The 15,653-nt window shown below is 45.6% G+C and overlaps 1 protein-coding gene and 1 pseudogene across 5 annotated transcripts in view; one reads left to right on the forward strand and one right to left on the reverse strand.

The window, feature by feature from the left end:
* The window catches only part of LOC135244640 (receptor-type tyrosine-protein phosphatase epsilon-like), a 69,360-nt gene that overhangs the window by 9,655 nt on the left and 44,052 nt on the right, over positions 1-15,653 (reverse strand). For 3 of the 5 annotated variants that reach the window (XM_064317097.1, XM_064317099.1, XM_064317098.1), the window contains exons 5-16: positions 14,339-14,412; positions 13,063-13,098; positions 12,128-12,261; positions 11,457-11,547; positions 10,987-11,063; positions 10,817-10,853; positions 10,554-10,651; positions 9,878-9,997; positions 9,018-9,181; positions 7,766-7,901; positions 7,286-7,435; positions 6,776-6,869 (exon numbers count right to left, since the gene is read on the reverse strand). In XM_064317097.1, the coding sequence (XP_064173167.1) occupies positions 6,776-6,869; positions 7,286-7,435; positions 7,766-7,901; positions 9,018-9,181; positions 9,878-9,997; positions 10,554-10,651; positions 10,817-10,853; positions 10,987-11,063; positions 11,457-11,547; positions 12,128-12,261; positions 13,063-13,098; positions 14,339-14,412 (1,211 nt within the window). The remainder of the gene's footprint in view (positions 1-6,775; positions 6,870-7,285; positions 7,436-7,765; positions 7,902-9,017; positions 9,182-9,877; positions 9,998-10,553; positions 10,652-10,816; positions 10,854-10,986; positions 11,064-11,456; positions 11,548-12,127; positions 12,262-13,062; positions 13,099-14,338; positions 14,413-15,653) is intronic. The other 2 variants (XM_064317100.1, XM_064317101.1) reach the window with 2 other exon arrangements.
* On the forward strand, positions 1,496-4,896 carry LOC135245189 (DNA topoisomerase 1-like; annotated as a pseudogene).

Here is a 15,653-nt window from a genome sequence, read left to right on the forward strand (position 1 = left end):
CTATTTGAGGCTATTGCATAGATAAGCAACATAGCAGGTTAAATGCAAAGCGATATGAAATAAAATTCAGTTCAGTCAAATCTAATTAAAACTTGAACTGGAGCTGGAGGTGGTGCATTAGGTACCCAGAAATGAGACAAGGCAAACCCATTCATGAGGCATTAAAATGATTTAGTCCTTCTTCTGCTCAATCAGCAGTAGCCTAAATTAGCCTCCGCTTAGGGCTGCTCTTCGACAATATGTTTCGACACTGTTAGCTGGTATGAAGCTAACAGCTAATCTCAGCCCGAAAAAGAAAGGAAAAGGCGAGGATGGAAGGGGAAAGAAAGAAGGGGGACATGGAAAAGAAGAGTGGAGGAGAAGGGTGAAATAAAAAGGGAGAGGGAAAAGGTGGAGGGTGAGGCTGGCCCAAAAAAAGAGATTGAGATGGAGGATAAAAAAAGGAGGCTGCAGGGAGAGGGACAGGCGGGGCCAGGGAAGATGAAGAGGGGGAATAAGGAAGAAGAGAGAAAGAGGCTCAGAAAAATCTGGAAGAAAGAGATGAAGAGGAGGGCAGCTTTGAAAGAGCAGAGCAAGGAAGAGACCAGGCCATCAAATGAGAAGAGATAGAGTGATGAGTATGAGGAGCTCAGGAAGAAAACGAAGAACACTGCAGAGGGGAAAGACCGGGTCTAAAAAAGCATTAGATGAAAATCAAGAACCAAAAAGAAGCAAAGCGAAAAGAGCTAAAAGAGGCGAAGCTTCAGAAGATTTATAAGAAACAGCCAAAAGAGGCGGAGCTTCTGAAGTTTACGAAGGGCCCAAAGAGGCGGAGCTTCAGAAGGAGATCGCTAATAAAGAGCCAAAACAGGTGGAGCTTCTGAAGGAAGTCATTCAGCAGAAGAAAGAGGTGGGGATTCAGACGGAGGTGATTACTGTGGCACAGAAAGAGGAGGAGCTTCAGGGGCTGATTGCTAAGAACGAGCCAAAACAGGCAGAGCTTCTGAAGGAAGTGATTCAGCAGAAGACAGAGGTGGGGATTCAGACGGAGATGATAACTGTGGCACAGAAAGAGGAGGAGCTTCAGGAACTGATTGGCAAGAATGAGACAAAACAGGCGGAGCTTCTGAAGGAAGTCATTCAGCAGAAGAAAAAGATGGAGCTTCAGAAGGAGATTGCTCAGATTGAGCAAAAAGAGCTAGAGCTTCTGAAGGAGATGATAAAGAAGAAGAAAAATGAGTTGGACATTCTGCAGACAATGATGAATGAGAGAAAAGAGGCGGGCCTTCAGAAGGAGGTTATTATGGAGAAAACAGAGGCGGGGCTTCAGGAGGAGGTGATTAAAAAGGAACAAAAAGAGGCGGGGCTTCTCACAAGATTGACCAGGAGAATTATTCAGGAGAGAAAAGAGGCGGAGCTTCAGTCACAAAAAGAGATGCGGCTTCCGGAGGGAGAGAAAGAAGCTAAAAATGCCCTGCTAGAGGCATAAAAAAATGAGGTGGGGTCCAATGAGCTGATGAAAAAGGAAAAAGAGGTGGAGCTCCGAAAAAAGGTGAAAAAGAAAAAGCACAAAGAAGTGGGGCTTCATGAGATTGACAAGGAGAAAAAAGAGGCGGAGCTTCAGAATTATATGGTTATGAATATGAAGCCGAAAGGGACGAAAACAAAGAAGAGAAAAAAGAGCGAGGTCCTGCAAGAGGAGCTTAAGGAGCAGAAAAGGATGATTCCCCCCAGAGAAGGAGATCTAAAGGAGAAATGGAGACTCATGGAGCAACAAGTTTGCTGGTGACATGAAGGTGTGCATAAACACACGCACACACACACAAACACACACACACATATACATAGCTCAGAAAGATAAATTCAAGAATGGGGGAAACTCTACGTAACCAGCTGACCCTTGCTCTTTCCATAGCAGAAGCAGAAGGAAGACACAGACTGCCTGCTGTCTTTGAAAAAGAAGCCTGAACAGGACAGTAAACCCATGAGGCCCATTGTGAAGGAAGAAGAGGGAAACCAGCAATGGTACAGAGCATGCTCTGTGTGTGTGTGTTTGCATGAGTACTGAGTAAATTACCAGGCTACATGGTGGCTAAACTGTTTTTGTAGCTTTCTTATCCAGCGGTGTCTATGTTATCTCACTTCCTCTTCCCGCTTCCATTTGGTCCCTCCCCCTCTATAAGGTGGGAGGAGCAAATGAATGAAGATGGGACCAAATGGAAGTTTCTTGAACCCAAGGGACCGCTGTTCCCTGCAGAATGCCAGCCCCTTCCTGATGGTGTCAGTTTCTACTATAATGGTGAGCACGGAGATGTAGCCAGATCCCACTTGACTTTGCGTGTTACGTTTAAAAATGTCTAGGGAAATATGAGTGTGTGTTGTAACCTGAGGAAATCTGTGTGTGTGTGTGTGTGTGCTCTGTCCTCAGGGCGAGCGTCAAACAGAATCCCCATGCAGAGGAAGTGGCCTTCTTCTATGCTCAGATGCTGGACCATGAGTACACTACCAAAGAGGTGTTCCGTAACAACTTCCTTACAGACTGGAGAAAGGTGAGAGAGATTGGAGAATGGGGTTTGGGGGGGGGGGGTGATGGAGGCTTGACTGACTGCGTTTAGTTGATTTTGTTGGGTAGATTAGTTGATTTGTTGAGCTCTTTGTAAATCGGGTTCCTTAGTTCTCTGAACAGGAGATGACTCCAGCATGTTGATAACTGACCTGGATAAGTGTGATTTCTGGGAGCTCCTCAACCTGCACAAGAGGAGGGTGGAGGCCCAACATAACATGTGCAAGGAGGAGAAACAGGTAGGCGTGGCATCATCACCAGGTGGGCGGGGTTAAAAGTCTGACAGCTTGGTTCATTCTTAAGCATTTCCTTTTCCTCTCTACCTGTCCCACCCGCTCCCAGTCTCATTAGTGTTCACTTGTTACTACTTGTGTGTTTTCAGGCCATCAAAGCGGCTAATGCGAGGCTTACTGAAGAGTATGGCTACTGCACTCTGGACCAGCACCGTGAGCACATTGGAAACTTCGGGATTGAGCCCCCAGGCCTGTTCCGTGGCCGAGGGGACCACCCCAAACAGGGCATGCTGAAGAGGAGGATTCAGCCTGAGGATGTCATCATCAACTGCAGCAAGTTAGAGGCATGCTGGGATCTATAGGCATGGTGGGAATGAAGCATGCTGGGAGTTAGAGGCATGTTGCTAAGTGTAAACATGCTGGGAGTGAGTGCATGTTGATACATGTTATGAATTCTGGGAGTGAGGATATGTTGCAACATATGATGCATTCTGGGAGTGAGGGCATATTGCTAAATGTGATACATGCAGGGGAGTGAGGGTATATTGCAACATGTGATGCATGCTCACCCTCGCCCTCCCCACAGACAATCCGAAATCCCAGAGCCCCCTGCTGGTCATAGGTGGAAGGAAGTTTGCCATGACAGCAATGTCACATGGCTGGCCAGCTGGACAGAGAACATTGAGGGCTCCTACAAATACATCATGCTTAATGCCAGCTCCAAACTTAAGGTACATGCTGGACCCAACCCACACAAGAGGGTAACAGAAGAAGCTGCAGAAACCACATGAAATATGTGGACCATTTTATGGATAGGAAGTGATGTAACAGCAGGCAAAGTAAGCAATTTGTACTGTCCGTCCAGGGTGAGAAGAACTGGGAGAAGTACGAGGTGGCCAGGAGACTGAGCTCCTACAGTATTACCAGGACATGGATTCCAAAGAGATGCTGATACGGCAGAGAGCCACCGCTCTCTACTTAATCGATAAGGTGAGTGGAGGGCGGGACTTCCTGTCTGAGATGCGTCTCTGCTGTCTCTACACTGGCTGAGCACACGGTCTCAAGTTGTGAAAACGTCCACCACCCTTCAGTTTGAGATGCTAAGGTCCACTGCGTTATCGTTACGACCGAATCACGAAACGAACAGAGATTCGATTTTCCGCCGCAGCTGGCCCTGAGGGCGGGGAACGAGAAGGTGGCGGGGAGACAGCGGACACGGTGGGCTGCACAGGCACCTGGGCGAGGAAGAGTACGTGGTGGAGTTTGACTTCCTGGGGAAAGACTCCATCCGCTACTGCAACCGAGTGCCCGTCATCAAGAGGGTAAGTGTAGACATCAGCCTAAGCACTTCCTCGATGTTTCCTCAGTGCTGCATTCACATTTCTTCCCCCCAGCAACGCGTGTTTATCCGGAATGGTTCCGATGCACTGTCCTGTTGTTCTGTGCTCCAGGTCTCTAAAAACCTCAAGGTTTTCATGGAGGACAAGCAGGCTGGAGATGATCTGTTTGACCGACTGTGAGTCTTGAACCCGATTGCCTCTCTTTTCTTGCTGAAAATCTATAGCTGAATGGAGAATCTCTTTGTGTGTGTGTGTGTGTGTGTGTGTGTGTCTATAACACTCCCACTCTCTCACTCCCTGCTCAGACGTCCACTCTGAATACATATCTCAGCTCTCTGATGCCCGGTCTGACTGCCAAAGTGTTTCGCACCTACAACGCCTCCATAACCCTGCAGAAAAGACTGGCAGAACTGTCCTGCAGTGAGTATCTACACCTCTGCTCCATCTAACACACCTGTACACTTACCTGTTACCTGTCCCACCCCTACAGCCAGTCTTATGCACCATATATGAGTTATATCATCATACTGACATCCAATTACATATACCTGTGCATCTAATAAAATCACTCCTAACCACAGTAATACCCCTCTCTCTCGCTCTTATGATAGAGTCAGACGGCCAGGCTTTGAAGCTGCTCGCCTATAACAGGGCAAACCGCGCAGTTGCAGTTCTATGTAACCACCAGCGGGCGAAGCCAAAGAGCTTTGAGAAGTCCATGGCCAGCCTGCGGGCCAAGGTACACGAGGGGGCGGAGCCATAAGCACTGGGAAAATGATTAGGGGAGGAAAAAGAGGTGTAGAGCACAGATTGTGGGGAAAGATAGAGGGAGGAGGAATGAAGACGGCGTCTTGTTCTTGCTCCCATGTTCTCTTTCCTGCTCCTGCAGATTAAAATTAAGACGCAGGAGCTGGCCCAGGCCAAGACAGAGCTGACACTGGCCAAATGGAAGGCCAAGGGCTGCCCTGGCAACAAGTGGCATGTGTGAGTGCCCCACATGTGCATTATTCCCTCACAAGTGTCTGTATGTGTGTGTGTGTGTGTGTGTGTGTGTGTGTGTTTCAGTGAGGTTGAGAAAAAGCGGAAAACCAGTCGTCGCCTTGAGGACCAGCTTCTGAATTTTAACATTCAGGCCACAGACAGAGAGGAGGGCAAACAGATCGCCCTAGGAACCTCCAAACTCAGCTACCTGGACCCTCGCATTACCCTCGCCTGGTGAGCACACACAAACACATACACACATACAGGCACACTCACTCACTCACTCACACACTATGCTGAAAATCACCTTTTTCTCTTAACTATATTATACAGTGCAGAGGGTTGAATGTGTGTGGACTGTGTCTGGTGAACTCTGTATGCCTGGCTGCTTAATCTTGTACTCTCTCTCTCTCTCTCTCTCTCTCTCTCTCTCTCTCCAGGTGCAAGAACATGAAGGTACCCGTGGACAGAATCTACAACAAAAGCCAGAGAGAGAAGTTTGCCTGGGCTATCGACATGGCTGAAGCAGACTTTACGTTCTGAGCCCGCACTGGCTGTTTAACAGCGATGACCCCCCTCCTCCCCCTACCATACCCCCACTGCATAACAAAACACAAAAAATATATTTTATTAGTAAAGTGTTGAATATTACTCTGATGAATATGTATTGTCTCATAAGATCTAATCAAAATCAATAGCAAAAAATGATTTCTTGTGGTTTCTTTTGTTTTTTTGTGATGCCCACACTGGCTGTTTTAACAGCACTGACCCCTCCTCTCCCCTACCATGCTCCCACCACAAAACTAAAAAAAAAAGAACCTTTAAAGAACCATCCCAATGATTTTACTAGTACTTTTACTGGCTCCAATGATTTTACTAGTACAGTGTTGAATATTACTTTGATGAATATGTATGTATTTACAATATATTATAAGATCTAATAAAAAGTATATTGCAAAACAAAGATCTTTTTTATGGTTTTCTTTTGTTTTATTTTTTTTGTTTTTTGTTTTTCTTGTGATGGCTGCACCATTTATACAGCCACATGCATTTCCAGAGGAGCTAATTTGAGCATTTTGCTCAGTAAACATGTCTGATGATGTCACAGCCTACATACTCAACCTGGCAACATTAAATGGTGGAACAGCTATGTAGCATAGCATCACACTGTAGTTTCAATGAAATGGCCAAAGCATAGCTAGCTAGCTTGCTAGCTGTGTAAATTAAAAATAGTGTATAGGCATGCGTAATGGAAGTGTAATGGAAGTTTTTGTGATAATAGTCTAATGCCAGCCAGCTGAGACAGCCAGTCAGCTGAATGAATGTAACAAGGTGTACATGCCAACTTGCTATGGCTCAGTATTTTAATTAGAACGAACAACATGGGAGATGACTAATTAGGGTACTTTTATAATGACATATCATAATAATTACTATATAGCAATAACATTTAGATAAGTAGCTTGCTATATACACTACATGGCCAAAAGTATGGCACCCTAATATATCACACCCGTATGTGCTGGTTGAAGCTTCTGGGAAAGCTGGATATTAGATTTGCTTCCATTCAGCCACAAGAGAATTAGTGAGGTCAGGCACAGATGTTGGGTGATAAGGCTCCCTAGAAAAATGGCAGCAGAATGTAGGTAAGAAGTAAGAGGAATGGCAAGTGTTCTCACATGGTATGATCTGCAGGACGCGGTTCTTCCTCATGTTTGCCGGAAGGTTCCCCACCCTCATGTTCTCCTTCATTATCCTCACGTTGGTCAATTTCTAATAGGAAATGAAACATTATAAATGAAAACAAGGGTAAATGATAATGCACATGCTAGAGATGCAATGTGACTGTAAAATTTGTATGTAATTTAGTTTAAGTGAACAATGTTGCTAGTTTGTATCCATTAAACTAAAACCAGAAGTTTGTTAGATTTGCAGGGCATTCATTCTTATGGGATGGTATGGGACAGTATTCACATTGGGTGTGTGCCTGTGTGTGTGTACCTGTGTGTGTGTGTACCAAAATATATGTAGAGGAGGATCGTAGCTCCACTGAGTTTAAATCCCAAGCACAGAAACAGGAGTGTGCACTGGCAGTAGGAGAGCAGTGAGAGCGTGATAATTTAATGAACTGAAATGGCAGTTATGATGTCTGTGTACGAGACAGACATGATTCAAGCAGCAGCTCTTACCTTGAACTCCTCCTCCAGCCCGATCCGGTCCAGGGGTACCACTGTGTTGTGCAGCTTGTGCAGATGACCCTCCAGAGAAGATATGTCCAGTTCTGTGTCCCCATAGAGGTAGTATTCCAGCAGGGCCTGGTAGATGAATGAGTACTGCATCTGTGGGACAGGGAAACAGCCAAATATACAGCCTGGTCAAAAAGTCCCTATGGAACATGCCAATGCTGAAAACATGGCTTGTCTTATTAAAACATGGCGATCATATGCGTGTGCATCCACGCCATTTAAGCTCTTAAATTCTCTTGTAATGCCATTTATATTTTAAAATAGCAACAAAAAAATAAATAAATAAACATCCTCCCATTCCAACATGCTACATACAAAGGGTAAGAGATGGCAGCAATATGAAATGATGTGAATGTGGAATTCCACATTCCAGATTGCGGCATGTGGACTCAGTACCCATTCCGACAACAAGAGGGCACTCACGTCAGTCTGGACCATCTGCGAGCGCTGATTTCGTATTTTGCACACAAAGGAGAAGACGTCGATCTTCTGCTCCACATGCATCATGTCAATCATGCCGTCGATGACGATGAAGGTACCCGTCCGTCCCACGCCAGCACTGGAAGAGGTGGGGCAGGAATAGTGATTCATCACAATAAAACCCTACAGGAAGTAGTGATCAATCACAATAAAACCCTAAAGGAAGTAGTGATCGATCACAATAAAACCCTACAGGAAGTAGTGATTACTCACAATAAAACCCTACAGGAAGTAGTGATTACTCACAATAAAACTCTACAGGAAGTAGTGATTAATCACAATAAAACCTTACAGGAAGTAGTGATTACTCACAAAAAACCCTACAGGAAGTAGTGATTAATCACAATAAAACCCCACAGGAAGTAGTGATTAAACCTGCAGGAAGTAGGGATGCTGTGTTGCTGGAAGACAAGGTGCCACGGGTCTCTGGAAGGTTTATAGTGGATATAAAGGACTGGTTTTAATGTTTTGTGTTAAACACATAATTAGTTTTGTAGTAAACTCTACTATCTATGTGTGTGCCCACAGAACATTACATAAAACTAAGAACAATTATTTCCAAAATAATTCCCAGTAGAAACAAATAAATAATTTCTACTCATGAAATGGAATGCACTTACATTTTTTTTTCGTTGGACAAGTGTCTATATTTACACCGATATACAGGAACGTAAGGCAATGTAACATACTCTAATGCAAAGAGCGGCAAATGCACACGATGACAACATCGGTACTCCAGTGGACTTGGCACAGTCATGTGACCACCTTCAGTGGAACACCACGGAGGAACACCCTGACAGGTGGGCCAGTGCCGGATGGCTCTCAGCCAATCACGCGCAGCTGGCTCGAACAGAGCCGTTCGGCCCGAGTTCCTCTCAGCCGCGGTCTCGCATTCCAGCTCGGGGTGTTAACAACCAATCTGAGGGCCCCATTCAACCACCGGGGACGCGAACGCGGCCACCTGCCGCAGCAGTTGGCGACCGGAGGCGCATATTTCTGCGCTGGTCTGTTTTTCAAAGTTATGAAATGCTCGGACTTCCACGGGGAGGTTCCAGAAAACACGCGGACGAATCAGGCCGGAGGAACAAACAAAACCTCACAAATGATTAAAAAAAAAAAAAAACTTGTTTTGTTTTGCTATTTTGAGGTAAAAGTTCAAGCAGCTACTTTGCTACGCCGTTGCCCGCCCGCCTACCTGCAGTGCACCACGACGGGTCCGGCGTACGACGGGTTGACGGTCTTGACCTTCTTGAGGAACTTGAGCATGCCGATGGGGGAGAAGGGCACCCCGAAGTCGGGCCAGCTGGTGAAGTGCAGCTGCGTGACCAGCCTGGGGGCTTTGGCGCCGTCGCCGCCCTGCTGGAGGATCACAGGCACGGCCCGAGATTACGGTCCCGCCAGCCCGACCGCGCACACAAAGGACCCTGCCTCGGGCCGGACTTTGAAGAGCGTGAGTCATACGCTAGCGCCCCGTCTTTGTTGTGGAGCGTGAAATCGTGTCCTGTGGTAGATTCTATAAAACTACACCCACCCCCCCTGCTGTGGAACAAATCTTCATTAGGACAGCATGTTGGAAAGGCAGGCTTTACCTCTGTCGTGCTGAATTCAAACATCAAAATGTGCATTTAATCATTATGATCCTCCGCAGTATAAATCTATGGCTAAAAGCCAGAACATCTGTTGAACAACTTGCTGCACAGTTTCCTTTATGAAATTATATTCTAATCTTAGAAAGGACACTATCCTTGAAACCTATGTAGCTGCCTTTGAATCTGGGAATCATTACGATATGGTAAGAGAAATAAAAGGACATGTTTTTGTGCTCGGCTTTGGAAAATGTCCTGCTACTAAATATAGTTTCAAATGGTCACTTTGGCCCAAGAAGTAGGCCTAAATACAAGAAATGAATGGTAGTCATCTGCAGTCTACACTCAAAAAGATCACTACACTTCTAAAAAAAGATCTAAACTATCGTTTTGATCCAAAACAAGGAATTTATGGTGAGTGTTTGCAGCGTACGCTCACAGTGGCATCTCCGGCGGGGCAGACACTTACGTATTGCACACAGAACTTCCGTATGGTGTAGTCCACCAGCACAGTGAAGTCCTCCACCACCACCCGCACGTTGCCATAGCACCAGCAGCCCTGCTCGGGCCAGTACTGGTGGCACTTATCCTGAGGAAACAGAGGCAAGATTTGAAGTGACCCAAATTTCGTCACCTATAATGTAATTATCTATTTGTCTATTCCTCTCCCACTGGCAGTCTGAATCATGGGAGAGAAGGAGGATATAAATCATTTAATGAGAATCAGACTAATTTTAATTCCTAAAAGACTAAGCCATGTATTTATTCATTAACTCGTATTTAGTCATCGGCTTAAGAAGGCCACTCAACCAAACGTTTTAATTTTATCGATTTCTTTACTGCACTAAAATATTTTCTAAAAATCAACAATGGAAATTCGCGGTGAATCTTCACCTGCTTTTCTCAATTTAAAAAATGGAATAAGACATTGAATATCAGAGTAGTTTGAAAGTTTAACAGATTAAGTTTCCCTACTCAAATTGTTAAAGGCAATACGTTCCTTGAATAAACTGAACTATTTAGTTTAATGGTGAGCAGGAAATGCAAAGGAAATGAAAAGTGCAAATGGCAGGAATATTATTGATGTAATTGCTGCTAGCTGTTGGACGGATTTTGCTGAAACAGATAACCACAAACCCCCTCACCTCTTTTCTCTCTTTTATGTTCGTCAGCATCACTATAGTCGCTGTCTTCTGTTCCCAAATCATCCTCCAGAAGTCTGCCACCGTTTCTGGTTTGGGACCTGTAACACAGGGATGGGTTCAAATGTGATTCTGTCCATTGGAAGTGATCAAGATCCCTGTGTGCTTTCAGACCTACTGCTCTGTCAGGGGAACTCATACATCAGACCAGGAAGGAAAGCTGACTCCTTGTTAAATAAATTATCTTTGGTTTAAAAAACCCTTACCTTGTGCTGCAATAAATTTGTTTTTGTCTTTGTAACCCTGGTGAAAAAGAACCGGTGTCAAAATTGTTCAATGTCTTCAGTACATTGTATAGCACTGTGTATATTTTATGTATTAATGATTATTAATCTCTACTAAATTAGCATGTATTTTACACATAACGATAACTCACATCGATATACGAGGCATTTATGTAATCTGAGCTCTTAATCCCATCAATCTGTGTTAACACGACCCTGGAGTTGTCATCTGTGAAAAGAAACAAACTTAGTGTTGAGGCTTAAAATGAACCATTAATGTGTACATACAAACCTGCATTAATCAACTAAAAGTGAACAATAAGCTAAATAACACACATATAAACATTAAAAAAATATATTTTTCACTTTCTTTAAGTTTTGACTAACATATAATATAAACGCACACCTCAATAAACTAGATCCCAACAACTCCAATGATATCCCTATTCTTATGTCTAATCCCCAAATTAAAGTTCAAAGGGACAAAGGAATTGCCCCAGTGTGGAACTGAACCTGCAACTCTCGGGTCACATTATTCACTTGTTACTGACTATGCCACCGTGCCGATAGCAGCCTGTGTACGAGATTCACTCCAGGATTTTGGCAGAGGTTCCGGACTCACAGGGGAGGATGTTGGGATATCTGTTCTTCTCTCTGTTCTCCTCTCTGCTGGCCACATCACAGGTGCCCTGAGCACAGCCACTGGGCAGAGACTACGACAAAACACACATCAGAGGTAACCAAGGTGACCGGCGAAACCGAGAACCCGCAGTCTGCAGCCCGAAGGCAATCTGAGCTAAATAAATCAGGCACACAAAACTGGCACTCGTGTTAATGTGCTCACGACATATTGTGTAGTGTGCACAGTGCTTTTGCCATTTATTTTGTGATTTTATTTTATAACATTTTACTGCTTGTGTGTGTGTGTGTGTGTGTGTGTGTGTGTGCATTACACACATATACAAAGAAGAGTATTTGGTGTGTGTACGTTATGTTTGTATAGGTAACTTTCTGTTTTTATTTGACTTATTTTACACGCTGCAGACCACACAGTACTACAGGAGACTTTGTGCAAATTGAAGCTGGCATCTCTCTCAGCAGGGATCTGAAATAACAGTAACCTGGGGAACCCTGACCCTGACCAGCCGTCATCACCCACCCCCTTCCCCAGGACGGGCGATTGTGATTGGGTCCCTGTGCAGCGGACCGCCGTGCTGGGAGAAACAGGACAGGCTAAACTGGAAAAAACGAGTGTGAACGAGGGCGAACGAGCGTGCGAGAGGCGGGACTCACGCCGTACTCCTCGCGGAACATCTTCCCGTCGTCGGCCGAGCGCTGGCGGTACTCCTCCTCCAGACGGGACACGGGGATGGGGAAGTACTTGGGCGCGGGCGGGAATTTGGGGAGCAGAACCACCGTCTGCTGCTCTGTAAGGCATCAGGAACGTTCTGTCAGACTGATTAAAACGTCCTCCAGGGGGCGCCACCTCCACAACCCAGCATCACGATTGGTGATTACAGTACTTTTCGCAAAACGCAACTTGTGCGCCAGTCAGCCATTTAAAGTCGAGGCTCCGGTAATTTCTGTGTAAAACATAACGTGCACATTTCACACAAAAAAGCTCACTGCATCTGAAACACTTTTCTGCTGGGCCCAAACAGACCAATGTCAAATAATTGTTATAGGTCAGCACCACCAAATTCAGAAATCAGTGTTATCAGGCATCTCTATCTGATCAGATTCCACCTGTAGAACAATCACGCCACACCTACAATATCCACTCATTCATTTCAATCAATGCAGAGCTGATTGGGGTTCAACCTTAATTGTGAAAATCCTGATTGGATTGAAGTACATGCTTGATTTTGAAGTTATGATTAGCTGTAATTATGAGTAACTGAATTGCTTAATAGTTCATACATTTCCTAAATTATCACTAAAATGTATCAGTGTATGTACTGTATGTGTCTATACAATATATACCACTATATTATACATTAATCATAGCAATCATCCAAGTCCCTGAACACGACCTGTTAGCATATCATTGACACACTGCTAACAGACCAGTGAAATTAACAGTGCCACGTCTGTTAGATAGCATGGTTCAGCTAGTGAAAGCGACTGATTGGTTTATCTTCAGATCATGTGACTGTGAGTCTCTATCAGCGCGATCAGATTCCAGTGAAACTCAGTCCAGGGAAACGCAGACTGCGCTCAGTACCGACCTGAACGATGCAGCCGAGGGAGGCAACAGCGTGGTCCTTCGTTAGGAGGAGAAGACACCATCAGTGTGAAATTTACTCCATCGGAGTGCCATTTATACAGAGCTCTGCTGTTTTAAGGGAAGGGTTTGCTGTCGAGTAAAGCTTGTTGTGTGTGTGGAAGACTCAGTACTTCAACCAGGTGGCCATATTGTTAAAGATTCAGTGCAGCGGAAGTGCAGCATTTTATATGCTGCTGTTCACTGTTTAAAATGTAAGAAGAAACGCTGTTGTGGGCACAAACCCACACTGCAGAGTAAATCTACTGCTTAAATATTCATCAGTGGACAACAGCATGGGCGTGTACTTGAAAGTTTCCCATTAAAAGCCCACACGACAGAGGTAACCTCACGTCAGGCCATATTACAGAGCGTGGCAAATGGCAGTGCTACTACCTCCGTAATAGAGTTCAGCAAATGCACACTATCCATCAACTGTCCTCCCTGAATCAAGAGGGAAGGGATTCTTTGTTGGAAATTAAACTGTAACTGGATCCCTGTTGTATGTAAAAGGAAAGTGTCTAAGTGGACACAGCAATGCTACTCTTCCTAGTTACAGAAAATTGCCTGAAGTGTGCAGTTCACACACACAGAATCACGGTTCAGATAAGGACAGGTGCTCCACACAGAACACTGCGATGAGACGTCACATGACTTTCCACTTTTGCTGCCTCCAGAAACGTTGGTTTTTACTCTCCAAATTTGTATGTTGTTGTACATCACTGGTTCCCAAACTCGGTCCTGGGGGACCACTGAGTATGCTGTTTTTCATTCCAACCTCAACTGTAATCCCAGAATTTTAACAAGCTGTTCATTTTTCTTAAAGTTTCTTAGGTGCTTTTCATGTTTTAGAGCTGGGGTGCCCAGTCTTATCCAGAAAGGGCCAGTGTGGGTGCACACACCTGATCCTGAGTCTACTAATCAAGGTGCTTAGCAAAGACTCTTGTGGTTCAGTTGAGGGTGGAATAAAAACCAGCATACACAATGGTCCCCCAGGACCGAGTTTGAGAACCACTGATGTACATCAACATGTAATATATAAAAAATGGCTTCACTAAATATAAACATTAGAAAGCCACACTTCAGCACTTAAACCAAGCACTCAATATAATACACATTAGCATTAGTGAAATGCACAGTGTGTGAGGTGGTGCTCAAAGTCTCTTGCTGTTGTGCCCACATGTGTGTGAGTCCAGGAACAAATATAAACCAACAAGCATAAACAGCAGAAGTCAAATTACCTTGTTCTTCCAAGAAGCCATTCGGTAGCTTTTTGTCAACTGTAGTAACGTCTGCCTTCCTATGGTTCCTAAACCTGAGAGAGAAAGTGAGAGGAGGAGGAGAGAGAGAGAGAGAGAGAGAGAGATGATGATGACAATACCTTTCTCAGATCTCCTCAATGTACAGCAGTCACTGGAAACACACAGACCACAGATATATATATATATATATATGTATATGATCACCTACCATCTGAAAGCTGGATGGTTGAGCCTTTTCATGAGAGCCGCGGTTCAGCTGGGATCACGAGCACTAGAGCTCAGACAGACTGGAGAGAGGAGGCTGTCCTCACTGCTGATATCCGTTATCCAGCTCAGCCCTGTGCAGCTGTTACTGATCTATGGCCCACCCAGGGGGAGGGGCCTAATACATGCCACCGCCCCACACAAGCCAGTGACCTATAGGGGAACCCAGCCAGTGCAGTACTGACCTAAAGGAGCACCCAGCCAGTGCGGTACTGACCTACAGGAGCACCCAGCCAGTGTGGTACTGCCCTACAGGAGCACCTAGCCAGTGTGGTACTGCCCTACAGGAGCACCCAGCCAGTGCAGTACTGACCTACAGGAGCACACAGCCAGTACAGTACTAACCTAAAGGAGCACCCAGCCAGTGCGGTACTGACCTACAGGAGCACCCAGCCAGTGTGGTACTGCCCTACAGGAGCACCCAGCCAGTGCAGTACTGACCTACAGGAGCACCCAGCCAGTGTGGAACTGCCCTACAGGAGCACCCAGCCAGTGCAGTACTGACCTACAGGAGCACCCAGCCAGTGTGGTACTGCCCTATAGGAGCACCCAGCCAGTGCACTACTGACCTACAGGAGCACACAGCCAGTACAGTACAGACCTACAGAAGCACCCAGCCAGTGTGGTACTGCCCTACAGGAGCACCCAGCCAGTGCAGTACTGACCTACAGGAGCACCCAGCCAGTACAGTACAGACCTACAGGAGCACCCAGCCAGTGTGGTACTGACCTACAGGAGCACCCAGTCAGTGCAGTACTGACCTACAGGAGCACCCAGCCAGTGTGGTACTGACCTACAGAACGACATGCCAGTGCAGTACTGACCTACAGAAGCACCAGCTAGTGTAGTACTGAATTACAGAAGCACCAGCTAGTGCAGTACTGACCTACAGGAGCACCCAGCCAGTGTACTACTGACCTACAGGAGCACCCAGCCAGTGTGGTACTGACCTACAGGAGCACCCAGCCAGTGCACTACTGACCTACAGGAGCACACAGCCAGTACAGTACAGACCTACAGAAGCACCCAG

Source organism: Anguilla rostrata, chromosome 18 (assembly GCF_018555375.3).
Source record: "Anguilla rostrata isolate EN2019 chromosome 18, ASM1855537v3, whole genome shotgun sequence".
Taxonomy (NCBI): Eukaryota; Metazoa; Chordata; class Actinopteri; order Anguilliformes; family Anguillidae; genus Anguilla; species Anguilla rostrata.